At 32.8% G+C, this 13545-nt stretch overlaps 1 protein-coding gene across 1 annotated transcript; it reads right to left on the bottom strand.

Moving 5' to 3' along the window:
* Nucleotides 1-317: 317 nt before the first annotated feature.
* On the bottom strand, nucleotides 318-13224 carry LOC133184790 (guanine nucleotide-binding protein-like 3 homolog). The gene is made up of 17 exons (XM_061319849.1): nucleotides 13173-13224; nucleotides 11836-11888; nucleotides 11426-11486; nucleotides 10960-11042; nucleotides 7531-7659; nucleotides 6926-7015; nucleotides 6615-6750; nucleotides 6286-6389; nucleotides 5948-6092; nucleotides 5070-5157; nucleotides 3734-3845; nucleotides 3471-3536; nucleotides 3178-3320; nucleotides 2718-2848; nucleotides 1253-1413; nucleotides 786-960; nucleotides 318-449 (listed from the first exon to the last, which is right to left on the bottom strand). Exons 1-17 carry the CDS (start codon nucleotides 13192-13194, stop codon nucleotides 358-360), a joined length of 1791 nt encoding a protein of 596 aa, XP_061175833.1. The 5' UTR covers nucleotides 13195-13224; the 3' UTR covers nucleotides 318-357.
* Nucleotides 13225-13545: the final 321 nt, after the last annotated feature.

Genomic DNA, 13545 nt, shown 5'->3' with positions numbered 1-13545 from the left:
TTATAAACGTTAACTTTATTAATATCTGTCTTAAATCTACAGGAAATGAAAATCACGTAGCTGTAAGCATAAATGTTGGCTGTAACCATGTTTTACTATATATATATATATATATATATATATATATATATATATATATATATATATATATATATATATTTATATATATACATGTATATATATATAAAACAGTTACTTTCAACATTTACTTGTAAAGTTCTGTGTCCTTTTGAGGTGCTTTACCAAGTGTCAACATTAACCATCTAGAAAGATCTCACCAGGAAGACCTTCCGATATGTTATGTGAGAACTTGATATTAAACAGAAACACTCTTTTTCAAATATCAACAATATATATTTACTCATTCAAAACATTAAAATCATAATTCTCATCATTTTGTCCACTGAAAACTGAAGTAAAGGCATCAGACAATTCACCAGCTACTTTATCTGAAAGATAAAAAAACGTAACTGTAAATCTTTTGACCATAACTTTGTCATAGCCTGGTTGTATCAGTTTAATAGTACTTAACAGTATAACTAATAAATGGAAAAGTGTAGTACTGTATGTATAAAAGGGAAGTTGCAAGATACACTTATTTTATTCATAATTCACTTGATTATTAATTCTTAAATCCACATTAAAAAATATTAATGACAGAAAATGAAATGACAATGGCAGAAAAATACTGTGTACATGTATGTCTGAGCAACTACCAACCAAATTCAGAATTCAGAAACTACCAAAAATACATGAAATCAGTGGTGTACTCTGCATTCTCTGACCTGCTCTTTTTCTTTGTTTCTTCATCTTTTTAAAATCCTTTTTCCTGTCCTTGTTTAACTGCCTGAGTCCAGCTCTCTGCTTGCCTTTGGACTGTTTTTGTGATGCTTCGTTACTCACAGAAGACTTTCTTGAGGATGCTCTACTTGATTTTACAGGATCAGAAATGGCTTTCAGCTGCAGAAGAATGACAAACAGGCAAACAGTTATGATGAAGTTCTTGACACTCTCATCTAAACTTTAATGCTTTGTTATTTGTTTGATTTCTTATGCTGTGGGGTACAGGACACATATTTTGACAAATATTGGTATAAAGTATGTGGTCATTATCTTGAAAAACCAGCATTTTTCATCACACTGACATCAGTTACTGCACATTTTTTGACTAACAATCATTAAGAATGGGCAAAATATATGTGGTTGTAGTTTGAAAAACATTTTCCATCACACTGATATCATCTATCTTTACCTCTTCATCGTCATCTTCCATAACCTCCTCCTCTTCCTCACTGCCTTCCTCCTCATCCATGTCCTCATCCTCATCTTCTTTGATTTCTTCTTCTGATGTCACCATTTTGGCAGGCCCAAGTGAGTCCACCAGAATATGTGCTGATGTCTTAGGATTCAATCCTATGTAAACAACCATTGCTATCACTCAGTACATTGTATATATTACTCCTGATTAGATGCAGATAAATAGTAATAACATAAAAGAAGAGTGAAAAGAAATGTAAAGATTTTTTTTTTTAATTTATGTGTTCAAGATGAAATGAATTCAAATTTCCCAGAAGGAAACAGCATCAATAAATGTATCCATTAACTTCAAATTCATTAAATTGATCTCTGTTTCAGCTTTTATTAAGATAACTGGTATTCTTAATTGTATTACATGTATCAGGGCTACACTGTATTCAGGACACATTTTTATTTTTTACTGCAGATCACGCCTTATTTTCAGGAAACAGTTAGTTGGAACTTACAAGGAAACAAAATTTTCAAGAATTTTGGTTACTGTTGTGCATATTCTTAAAAAGAATACAAATATTCCGACAATGAAATTTCACAAGCCGACAATCTTGTGTAATAATGCAAATTCTACCACAGTTATTGACGAGATCAAAGAAATGCCGCGGACATTATTCTCCAATAAATCACGAACGTCATCAAAAAATTATCAGATCAGAAACACATGTCAAACCTGTACAGTTGAAATAAATATTTCAATGTAGAATCTAATACTTATTTAGACCATATCGATGTGTTGTCTTACGCAGTCTGAATAGTGTGTATTGCCTGAAACAGCTGATAAATATCCTTTTTATAGCCAAGTCGGGCTGTTCCACAGACCTTCCCACAACATTTACACTCCGTGATTTTACAGATGAAGCAATGAAATAGACAACTGATTTTGTTATTTTACATTCATAAAAATTAATCAATATATGTTACAAACAAATTTATAAATAATTAAAGGATATTTTTAATCCAACGAAAGCTGAAACCTTCTGCATTTTATGCAATCGATACACAAGTAAACAAACAAATTGACTCTGGTGTTAAATGGAAAAGCAAAATTTCGACATGGTGACCTAATTCATTTCTCTATAGAGAAAACGATCAGCCATATTTTAGAGCTGTTAGTAGAATAGAAATAAAGTCCTTGTTGTTGTGAATGTCGCAGGATAACCTCCTCGGTCTCGAAATGTTGTCTAAAATATAAAAGCCTCGGCTAACGCCTCGGCTTTTATATTTCAGACAACATTTCTCGACCTCGGAGGTTATCCTGCAACATTCACGATAACGCGGACTTTATTTCTTAAATGAAAATCTCTCAAATCGAAGTGATTTATAGTATTGTCCTTCCATGAAATCCCTGTTATTGTATTCTTACATGTAAATCTCCCTGTACTATGTCATGAATGATGAACTCTTACCTTCTAGTATGGAGTTTTCCTCCTGTAGAATATCGTCAATGTTAAACTCTTTACTCATCTCCTGTACAATGGAGGCACTGATGTGTGTTGTCTGCTTCTCTGGAGGATGGGTGTAGTATGTTATTTTGCCACTAGAAAAAAAAGACACAGCTTCCTATTAAAATGACTAATTTTTTTTTTTTTATATTTGGTCATCACATCAACATTCCACTGTATCACACTTTAAATAACTCTTCATAAACGACATTTGCATAATTACATGAGAAAGTTACTTGCAAATATTTCATTCTTGTGTATATTGTCATTATTAAACATTATATACATCAAAAATATCCTCAAACATGACTGTGGAAAAAATTTCTTCCTTATAAATATCAAATAACTATCTCCCGAAATAGGGTGTCACAAAAATTTGGTGATCACCAGTCCTGAATTCTTGCTACTAAAATCAATACATTACCAAGTCCACTCCTGGAGAACCATCTTGGCAGCTTTATTAATATCTGGAATTCCACCTTTTTTAAGCTTTCCTTGGCGTGTTGCCAGAAGGGAAAGAAACTCACTAGTGTCCTTGAAGTCAGGTATTTTAAAATGAAGCATCAACTAAAGCAAGGTAAAATACTTTCAATAAAGATGTTATCTTTATCAGAAAACTATATAATTTGCTTCATTGTGTATAATGATTTGTGGCTTTTATAAATACTATTTATTTTTCAACACTGAAAAACTTCTGGTCATTCTACAGTGCTGTACCTGTTCTCTTGAGCAGCGTTTTAAAATGGCATCAACTGGCCCTATGGGATCTTCTAAACTTTCAAGCTGAAAATAAAAACATGTTTACAGATTTTAAGAGTTTTTGAAATGTTTTTATACATTCATAGTAGATTTGTAAAGAATACCAAAATGTGTAGAGCTGAAAAATGATCAGAGAAGTGAATAGAAAATAAACTCAGCTTTAAGCTTAAATATAATCCAGTTCAAAGTCAAACTACTGACAATATTTTGCTCTGACTGACCTTGACACAGTTTCTGAGAATGACTGATGTGTCTGAGGAACTTGCTGTCATGACAACCCCAGGACTGTCTAGTAACTTGATGTGTTTATCTAAGTGTACCTCCTGCATGGACCTATCAACAAAACGTGCATTATACAACAGGGTATTCAAAGAACAGCATTTTAAAAAATTTACAAATTTTGGTACACAAATCCCTCGGTACACATGCTTCTATTTTATCAGCAAGCATATTTATATGCATTTATATGCATGGGCTGACTGAAATTAATTCTTCCTTTAATGTCAACAAAAATCTTTAAAACCTACATGTACAAGGGAGGGTGAAAAAATATAAACAAAAATATCAAACAAATGAATATGTACTCATTAACATGAATCATAATACTGTGAGTATTTGTGCATCATGTAAGCTCACTGATAATTTTTTTTGGTAAAACTTTCAGTGTACATGATAACTCATACCCCATTCAGGGCCCAAATATTTTCTAATTCTATTAAATATGGAATGCAGTTTTTGCTAAAAGTAAAAGGCAAACTGGAATAGCTACTTTAAAAATTAACAATTTGTTTTTTTCAAAGTACCAATTTCTCCAAAACCTAGGAGGGAGGGTGATGTTAAACAAAGAAATAACTTTTGACAGCCCTATATACATATAAATATATATATATATATATATATATATATATATATATATATATATATATATATATATATATAAATATATATATATTTCCATTTCTATTTTTTTTTCCTGTGATAACTCTTTGAAAGTTAGGAGAGTTTCTACCAGAATGCAAATTTCACCAAGCGAAAGGTCAGGAGCTAAGAAGGCCTAATATGCATGTAATTCTCGTGCGGCTGTCTTGTGTCTGACTCTATGGAGGCCTAATATGCATGTAATTCTCGTGCAGCTGTCTTTGTGTTTGACGTCAGTGGGCATGGACTATTGAAATTGACATGTGAGGCCTCGTGTAATTAAAATCTATTAGTCTACATTTTTAAAATCTAAATTTACAATTTTATTTCACAATGAAATGGAAATATAAGGAATCACTGTCTAGTTAGCAGAGTATGCCAGGGACATCAACATTTCCAACTATCGTTGATGCCCTGGCATACTCTACTAACTAGACAGTGATTCCTTAAATATACTCGGGCCTTTTTACATGTATTACGGTATATTAGAAGAAACAATCTTTTTTATTCATACATAGACTCAACATGAAACATTAATGAAACAAGTTCATAACTTTCATATTCCATATCATTTACCGAAGAAAATCAACACTTTCATTGTAATAAATGTACAATTATTCATAAAGATAAAAGTCTTACTTAGTGACCCCTGGCATTGCCCCAACATTGCATGTCCTTGACCTTTTCAGACTATTAATTAAACTACTTTTCCCTGTGTTTGGCAACCCTGAAAACAAAATACATGTACAGTGTATATGGAAACAAAATATTCCATTAGCATTCTAGCAGTGTACATTGTAAGACATGGTGAGTTATAGTTATAGTCATATTTTTTTAAAAGAAATAGTTCTTTTATACAATCATGCAATTTCATATCTTCATAAATTCAAAATGTACTTTCCCCCCACTAATTCATTTATTTAAAAAAACATTTCCATGTGCAAGTCCATAACAAATTGTATATGAATCAAAATGCACTACCATCATTATTATAATAATAACAGTTACATGTATGTTAGGGGCAATCTGATTCACATATACTGTAGATTCCTTATTTTACGCGAGTACTTAATATCGTGAAATGGCCCAAGGGCGTCAAATTGCGAGAAAAATAATTCGCGAAGGGGTGATTTATCTCGAGATTTTACATACATTAAAGCACCATAAAAATAAAAGCGTGTAATTTTATTTTGCGAGTGGTGCTTCTCGCGTAATTACGCGTAATTTATTCCTCGTGTATATTAAGGAATCTACAGTAATTTATTATAAACTTGCACAATGAAATGTTCTTTATAAGAGAAATCTTTTGAAAAATTTATTTGAACAAAATCATTTGATCAGCATTGTTTTCTCCATACAAAAAGATTTCTTAAAACTTAAATTTCAACATTTTTAGCTACATTCATCTACAGAATTTGGCCACATCTGTGAAATAAACAACCTTTATTGCCACATATGAGATTTACTCATTCTCGAAGATTCCTTGTAAACACCTTTACTTAAAAGTAAGGCCATACCTACAACTCCAACCCTAATGGCCGTCTTAATGTTTTGGTTTCTACAGTAATTGCCGAGTAATTTCATCAGGAGGTCCGCTCCGATACAGTGACTAGACTTCAGAAGATCTTCATTGGCATGCTTCAGGGAAACCTTGGTTTGACTCTACGGGTGATACATTGTATAACATAATATACAGATGTACATTCATTTAGGTTAAATGCACAAGCCTGAATACATGAAAAACATGGTTTTTATCTTCAGCTAAAAATTGAGATACCTGTTCTAACAAATAAACTTCTACATTTTCACATCTCAGTATAGTCAAAATGGAAAGTGGAAAGGCAATTAAACTTACCAGGTTTTCATTCTGTGTTTGTGTGGAAGCCTTGAAGGCAATTGTTGGAAACTCATTCCTCAGGTACTTTAACCAGTCTTCTACGTTCTCCCGTGGAATTAAATCTACGTACATGTATTAGAAATTATTAACACATTCTGATCTATCAATAATCTATGTTAAACATACTATTGCCTTTGAGGCAGTAATCAGGATCACAAAATCATAAGTATCTTTAGTTTGAATATATTTTAATGTGTTAAATTTCCTCTATGCCACCGAAGTCTAATGGAGTTAAAATGGCCAGCTTTGTTTGAAGTGAGAGGTATAAATACAGAAAAGGTATTGACCTATTTTGTTGAGAACAAGAACCAGTTTTTTGTTGGTTCCACTGCTGATAATTGCATCCTCCATTTGAGAGCATCGACTGCCAAGAGGGTCTCGGGCATCCAGCACCTCCAAAATAACATCTGCAGCATCCACTACCTACACAACACAATGTAAACAATTCAAATAGAAACATCTCCTCTATTTTGTATAATTACGTAATGCATAATTACAGAGTCTTAAAAAAATCTTATTACATGTATCATACATGTATTCTTTTCTTTAAATCAATGCATAAGGAGTGAAGAAAACTTTATAACATTGCTTCCCTGACCTTTCTGAACTCCTTATAATACGCTTTTAGGGAGGTCTCCACAGCTTTTCCTCCTGAAAACTGACTGAGGGAGGACTCACCAATGTTCTTCTGAAAAATATAAAATCCTGCCTTTCATACCTGCATTTGACCACATGCAATTCATTTATTCATTCTGTTTCAAAGATCTCATAAAATAAAACTATATTTCTTAAACAATATTATAATTATTAAATATTCAAATCCAAGGATAGACTATCCAAATACAAAACTGCTAACAAATACTGATGTTTCATCTCTCAAATTACGATTTGTCACAGTTAATAAATATACAGAAGAGGAAATACTGAGAAAAAAAAATAAAGATGAAGTTTTGAGTCTGAGCCACCTTAACTACTGTATATACTCGCTTATAAGTCAGTTTTTTGGGAGTTAACTTTTGGTCCAAAACTCTATGTCCGACATCTAGGCAAGTCATCAAAAACTTGGTATTTTTCTGGGTGATGAAATGTAGTATTTTTTACATAACTTCGACGATTATCCAGACAGGAGCTCTACCTTAATCCTGCATGGAATACTATCAAATGTTCTCCTAAATATTATACACAAGACTGTTTCTGTGTTACCTTTCTTTCATATGCCTGTGTCTTCTTTTCTGCATCTTTAACAAGGGATGTCAAATTACGCTTTTTATTCTGTAGTTTCTCTCTTTCTCTTTTCCTTCTTTCTTTTTGTCTTTCCCTTTCCTCTTCTATCTACAAAATGAGTTAAATATATAAAGACTTTCAAAGAAAGAAAAAAGATCAAGTGTCAGTGTATGAAACTCCCTGAAAAACAAGAGATGGTTGTGAAACACTTATGCCCCCATCCCCCTCAAATAATCAGGATTTTTTTAAGTCCAACGGGAATAACTCTGTCAAAAATTGCTCAATCGTACCCAAATCAGAACTTGACCTAGATATTTTATACAAAACAATAAAAACTGGAGACCAACACCCAGAGGTTCAAATTGCGGAAGATTCTCACGTGTGGATACCGAAAGGTATTCAATAGGGTCTGTACCTAAAGTTATAAACTAGAAGATATAAAACAGATCACCAACACTTCGTGAGAATGTAGCAGTAAATTTATTTGGTTGACCGGTTTCGACCAGAGACGGTCGTCATCAGAACAAATATACATAAAATGATTATACATGAAGTAAAAATTGCGGACTACGTTACTATGTAAATAAAAAATGTGGACGTCATAACAACTTGCGGACTAGAATCTTTACATTAATAATTTAACAACCATAATCGTGTGAAATTGTCACAAAACTTTACATTACATTATTTATCCTTAATGATTAATTAAACAGTCCATAAATTCCGTGGATGTTTATTGTTCTATTTTGTAAGGACTCCGGTAATTCATCTTGGCAGACAGTTTTTGTAGATTCATTGGATGCGGACTTGACAGGTAAGGACTCCGGTAATTCATCTTGGCAGACAGTTTTTGTAGATTCATTGGATGCGGACTTTAGTATTCAAATTGGTGGCCATAATGTATAGCGCAGATGGGTATGGTGGATACCTGCGGAATAAATTTAACTCTAAGGGTTTTTGGAATAAGATCCTGTTGTTGACATTTATGTAGGTATGCGGCATGATTTTTTGTTCTGTAGAGTTTTATATGTAGTTTCCTGAGGGCTCTAAACATGGCTACGTTTTCTTCTGATATTTTCTGGATTTCGGGTGGTCCATTTAAATCTGGTGTGTTTGCGGACTTCGGTTCTGTAGGGGGTTCTTCACCATCTGTTTCTTGGGATTTGTGAGGTGTTTCTGGAGGAGTTCCTTGATATTTTATGTTAGTATCAGAGAGAGATGTGTTGCGTAATCTTTTTTTGGGGTTACTGATGTCTGTCCTAGATTCATCATTTACTTTCTCTTTGAGGGGATCTTGGGACTTAGTATTCAAATTGGTGGCCATAATGTATAGCGCAGATCGGTATGGTGGATACCTATAGGTATGCAGGGGTCCCAGTAACAATGTAAAATACAAAACAATAAAAACTGGAGACCAACACCCTGAGGTTCAAATTGCGGAAGATTCTCACGTGTAGATACCGAAAGGTATCCAATAGGGTCTGTACCTAAAGTATAGATATTTTATGATAAATCTGTATACCAAATTTCATTTCAGTATGTGCAACCTCTGCAAAGAAAATGAATGGAAACTGCAGATAGTTGGAATTTTCCTAAGTCCAACAAGTCGAAGGAGCATAACTCTGACAACAAGCATTCCGAGAGCATTGCAATAGCAATACTAGTCCCCTACTGGCAAGTGTAATCCGGTTCCCGTCAAAAATTGAAAATGCCATAATTCCGTCAAAAATCAATGAAGTGGAACAAAATGCAAACTTGATCTATAAATCATCAAGGTAAAGTCACATACCAAAAATCAGATTAATATCTGCAAGCGTTTAGAAAAAAAGTGCAGAAAACCAAGTGGGACAGTCTGACAGACAGACAGCTAGATGGACGGACAGATTAAGAGGAAACCTATAGTCCCCTCCAGTTTCACCGTTAGGGGACTAAAAATAGCTCGATCGTACCCGAAACAAGACTTGACCTAGATATTCTTATGATAAATCTGTATACCAAATTTCATTTCAGTATGTGCAACCTCTGTGAAGAAAATGAACGGAAACTGTTTGTGGACCGACAGACATACAGACCGACTGACAGACAGCAGCAAAGCAATATTACTTTTTACACCTTTAATTCCTTTATTTCAATGAATTACTTATTGTTATTATTAATTTATTTTTCAGTTATTTTTGAAGTTTTTTTGTGAAAAGGAAAAAAAAATGGAGCCTCATATATGATTTGAACTCTCTCCAGAGCTTGCAGTCTGGCATAATGTTATATGCACTAAGCTCTATGCTACACAGTCTTATCAGTCTTCTTATCAATGGAGTATGTCAGTGTGGTTTAATTATAATAAACGGGTTTAGCTGAAGCATATCATTTTCTCAGAAATGTTCACTATACAATGTAGATTGGGTTCAGACTCCCTTTTTTAAAAACATAAAATAGATTATAAATTTATTTTTCCATCATTTAAACATTTACGTAGAATGGAGATTTGACCCATTAATATTCAAAAATCATTTTTTATGGCTCCAACAGATCCATTTTCCTCTAAATATGCTTAACTGTCAACTGAAAAACAAATTATCAATCTGTAAGTCATTCAACAAAATAAATGAATCAAATGTGTTAAGGAGGACATTACTGACATCATAATTTTTGGAAAATACATGTATAACTTTCCCATAAACTTTCAAAATTGAGAAATATATTGTCTCACCTTGTACAAACTTATTCATTATATAGGACTTCTAAACAAAAAAAAAAAAACCTCCCATGCCCACCCAAAGCTTGTAAGCTTGCTAAGTGTTACGATGTCTGAGATTTTGTCAGACAGGAAATTTGTTTGCTTTCATGTATAACTTCTCAGCTTCCTCAAAAGTTTCAGTAATGCATAGAATGCATAGACATAATTTACAAGTCATAAAAAGTAAATTAATACACAGTGAATCAAAAAAAAGTCAGTCCATGAGGCTGATAGATACACTTTCTATAGGTATTGATTTTTTTTTCATTTTCTCTTCTAGCAGGTATGAATGTAATATTTATCTATTAAGTGGGATTGACAGCCTATCAAATGTCAGAACACGTTCACTTATACATCTTTTTTAAGGTTTGTATGGGTACCATGACTGTCTACCACAGCTTTTGAGCATTACAGAGACAGAGTTCACGTTCATGTTCCATGCATGAATACATGTATTTGATAAGCTTGAGGACATCTAAAATGCTTAACATCAAATTCCTAGATCCAGGTTTATCAAAATTATATTATGATCTCAGACTGGCCTAATGGAGATTTTTTTCTTATTTACAGTGTACTAACCACCTTATTTACAGTGCAATAATCACTTTATTTACAGTGCAATTATCACCTTATTTACAGTGCAATAATCATCTTATTTACAGTGCAATGATCACCTTTCTTTTATGCTCTTCAGCTTCTCGGAGAATGGTTTCTTTGAATGGCAAACTATTTGGAATGCCTGGATCTTTCCTCTTTTCTATGAAATCACAATTCAAAAATACATATTAAGATTACATTCAAAGATGCATGTACCTGTTATTCAATATAAAAATATGCTCACTATTATTCTTTGAAATAATTTTATTTTAAACCAAACTGCGTTTTATGCAAATTGTTTTTTGTCTGACAACTGATTTATTTATAATTTTGATCCTAAGATATTTAACTCTTTAAACATGCCTTTCCTTAAGATTTCCATCCCTTCTTGTGAGAGCTTGTTTGTTCTGACATTTTCACACTTTCTACTTCTTCAGAAAACAATGCACTGATTTCAAATTGATTTGGAAGAAATAAATATTTCACACTGAAGTTCAATAACCTCTCAATGACCTCTACAGATAAAAGCTACAGTACACTTACTGACAAATTTATTGGGGTTTTTCTTGGCTTCTTTCTTGGCTTTTTTATTATGTTGACGAACCTACAATGTACCACATACACCGGTATGTATGTTTATGTATTCCATAAAATATATTTACATAATATATGGAATAAAATGTCAGGCTTATTACAGCTATTTTAAATAGCAATCATATTGTATACATGTAAAAGAACTTTGATACACAATAAACATAACGATTAAATAAAAAAAAAAAATCTTTTTTGATTCCTACTGTTGGTCTTTATGTTTAGGGGGGCGATGAAAATTCTGCTTTTTATTTAACTTTACACATGAAATAATATCAGCGACATTCCCACTATTCAGACACTGAATGATCCTTAATTAAACTAATGTTAATGCTCCATTGCTTAATAACAAGCTTTTATACCAATTTCTCTATCTTATATCTCCTTGCAGCTGACACCCTTTTACTCTTCTTGTCTACAAAATAAAATTAGAATTACGTATATCAGTAAATTTATATCACTTCATAAGGTATATTGATTAGTGTTGCAAAATCGGACCATTACTATCGATTATGAAATTGAATCAATCAGTACAATACAATCGATAATATAAGTTGAAAGTTTGAAGTAGTTTGAAGCAGGGACCTATATACTAACGGGATAGGCAACTCCTTCAGCGCCATGTTTGTTTACCCAAAACGGCACACACAACACTGCAAAGTTTTCAAACTATGTTTTTTCCCAGTAAAAAGCTTGTTTTCTGATTAATGTAATCTGTTCTTTTTGTGTATCGGAATGGATATTTAATAAATTTTAAAGCACATATCAAAAATGATTTAAATATAAAGCAAATAAACACAGAAATCAGCAAACTCTCGGAAATACCGCCAATCAGGGGTATGTAATGATTTTGAAATAAACGTAATTATTACTAACAAAACGAGTATAAACAGTGCCAACAAGAAATCTTGAATAATTTTTTGACAGATAAATTAAGGTTTTGATCTGAAATATTAAATAGCATTAGAGATATATTTAATTAAAATTGACTTACGAAATCCCACAACTTACGAGACTTCGCGAGACTTGTGAGAGTTGCCTATCCCGTTAGTATTTAGGTCCCTGTTTGAAGGTTACCATTTTATACAGTTAACCATATGTTATATTCAGATATCGTCATAAATGAAAACAAAGGTTGTATTGACAAAATAGACACTATATATTCAGATACATAGAGTTTACAATGAACCACAGGGCATAACATGTGCTAGCTGCAGTTTTTTATGGTTTTATATTATAGTCTTTGACCATAACGCTACAGATCCCGTAATGTAAATAAAGTGTAATTTACAGCGCAAGATTTTCTGCACACTTTGGGGATGTATTTCGTCACTTTCCAGCATTGGTCAATCAACAACCTTTCATTCCCTAGTTCTAGACATATTCTATAACCAACCTGTATATTTTATCCACCTCCTAACCGTTCATGGTCGTCTCTACAGACCATTAAACTCGTTATGCCATCCGACAACAAATTCACAAGCAAGTTTATTGGTCTGTAGAGACGATTATAAAATGTAAGGAGATGGATAAAATATACAGGTTGGATAAAGAATATGTCTAGAACTGTAGAATTTGGGGATGAAAGGATGAAAGTGCACGAAATGATTATTCAGTCTACGATCACAAATAAAAACTCATTTAAACTGATCCCAAATAGAGCTATATATGCAGATCTATGTGGTATGAAATCACTTACTGAGAAATTTCTTGTTCGGCATTTTGAACCTTTTATTTTCCTAAAAATTCGTAAGGTTGACTGTTGACGGCTAACCACGTGAAATTCTGAGTTGAACTATCTATTCTATATTGAACCTTTACATCCGATAAATTTTGCTCTTTATCATAAACGCTTTTGCGACTATGATTATGGGTATGCGGTAAATCTAGTACTGCAGACTCCCGATTCTCTCGGATAAATGATTGCTTAGCACATTCCAATCTCTACCCAGAGTTATTGTTCCCGCTACGCTTCACTAATACGTGTTCATTTGAAAGGATGAAAGTGCACGAAATGATTATTCAGTCTACGATCACAAATAAAAACATTTATAATTTATTGCATTTTAAAA

This window comes from Saccostrea echinata, unplaced genomic scaffold, assembly GCF_033153115.1.
Source record: "Saccostrea echinata isolate AGI-Se365-2 ecotype Australia unplaced genomic scaffold, CSIRO_AGI_Sech_v1 ptg000011l, whole genome shotgun sequence".
Classification (NCBI taxonomy): domain Eukaryota; kingdom Metazoa; phylum Mollusca; class Bivalvia; order Ostreida; family Ostreidae; genus Saccostrea; species Saccostrea echinata.
This window is presented reverse-complemented; position numbering and strand designations above follow the sequence as displayed.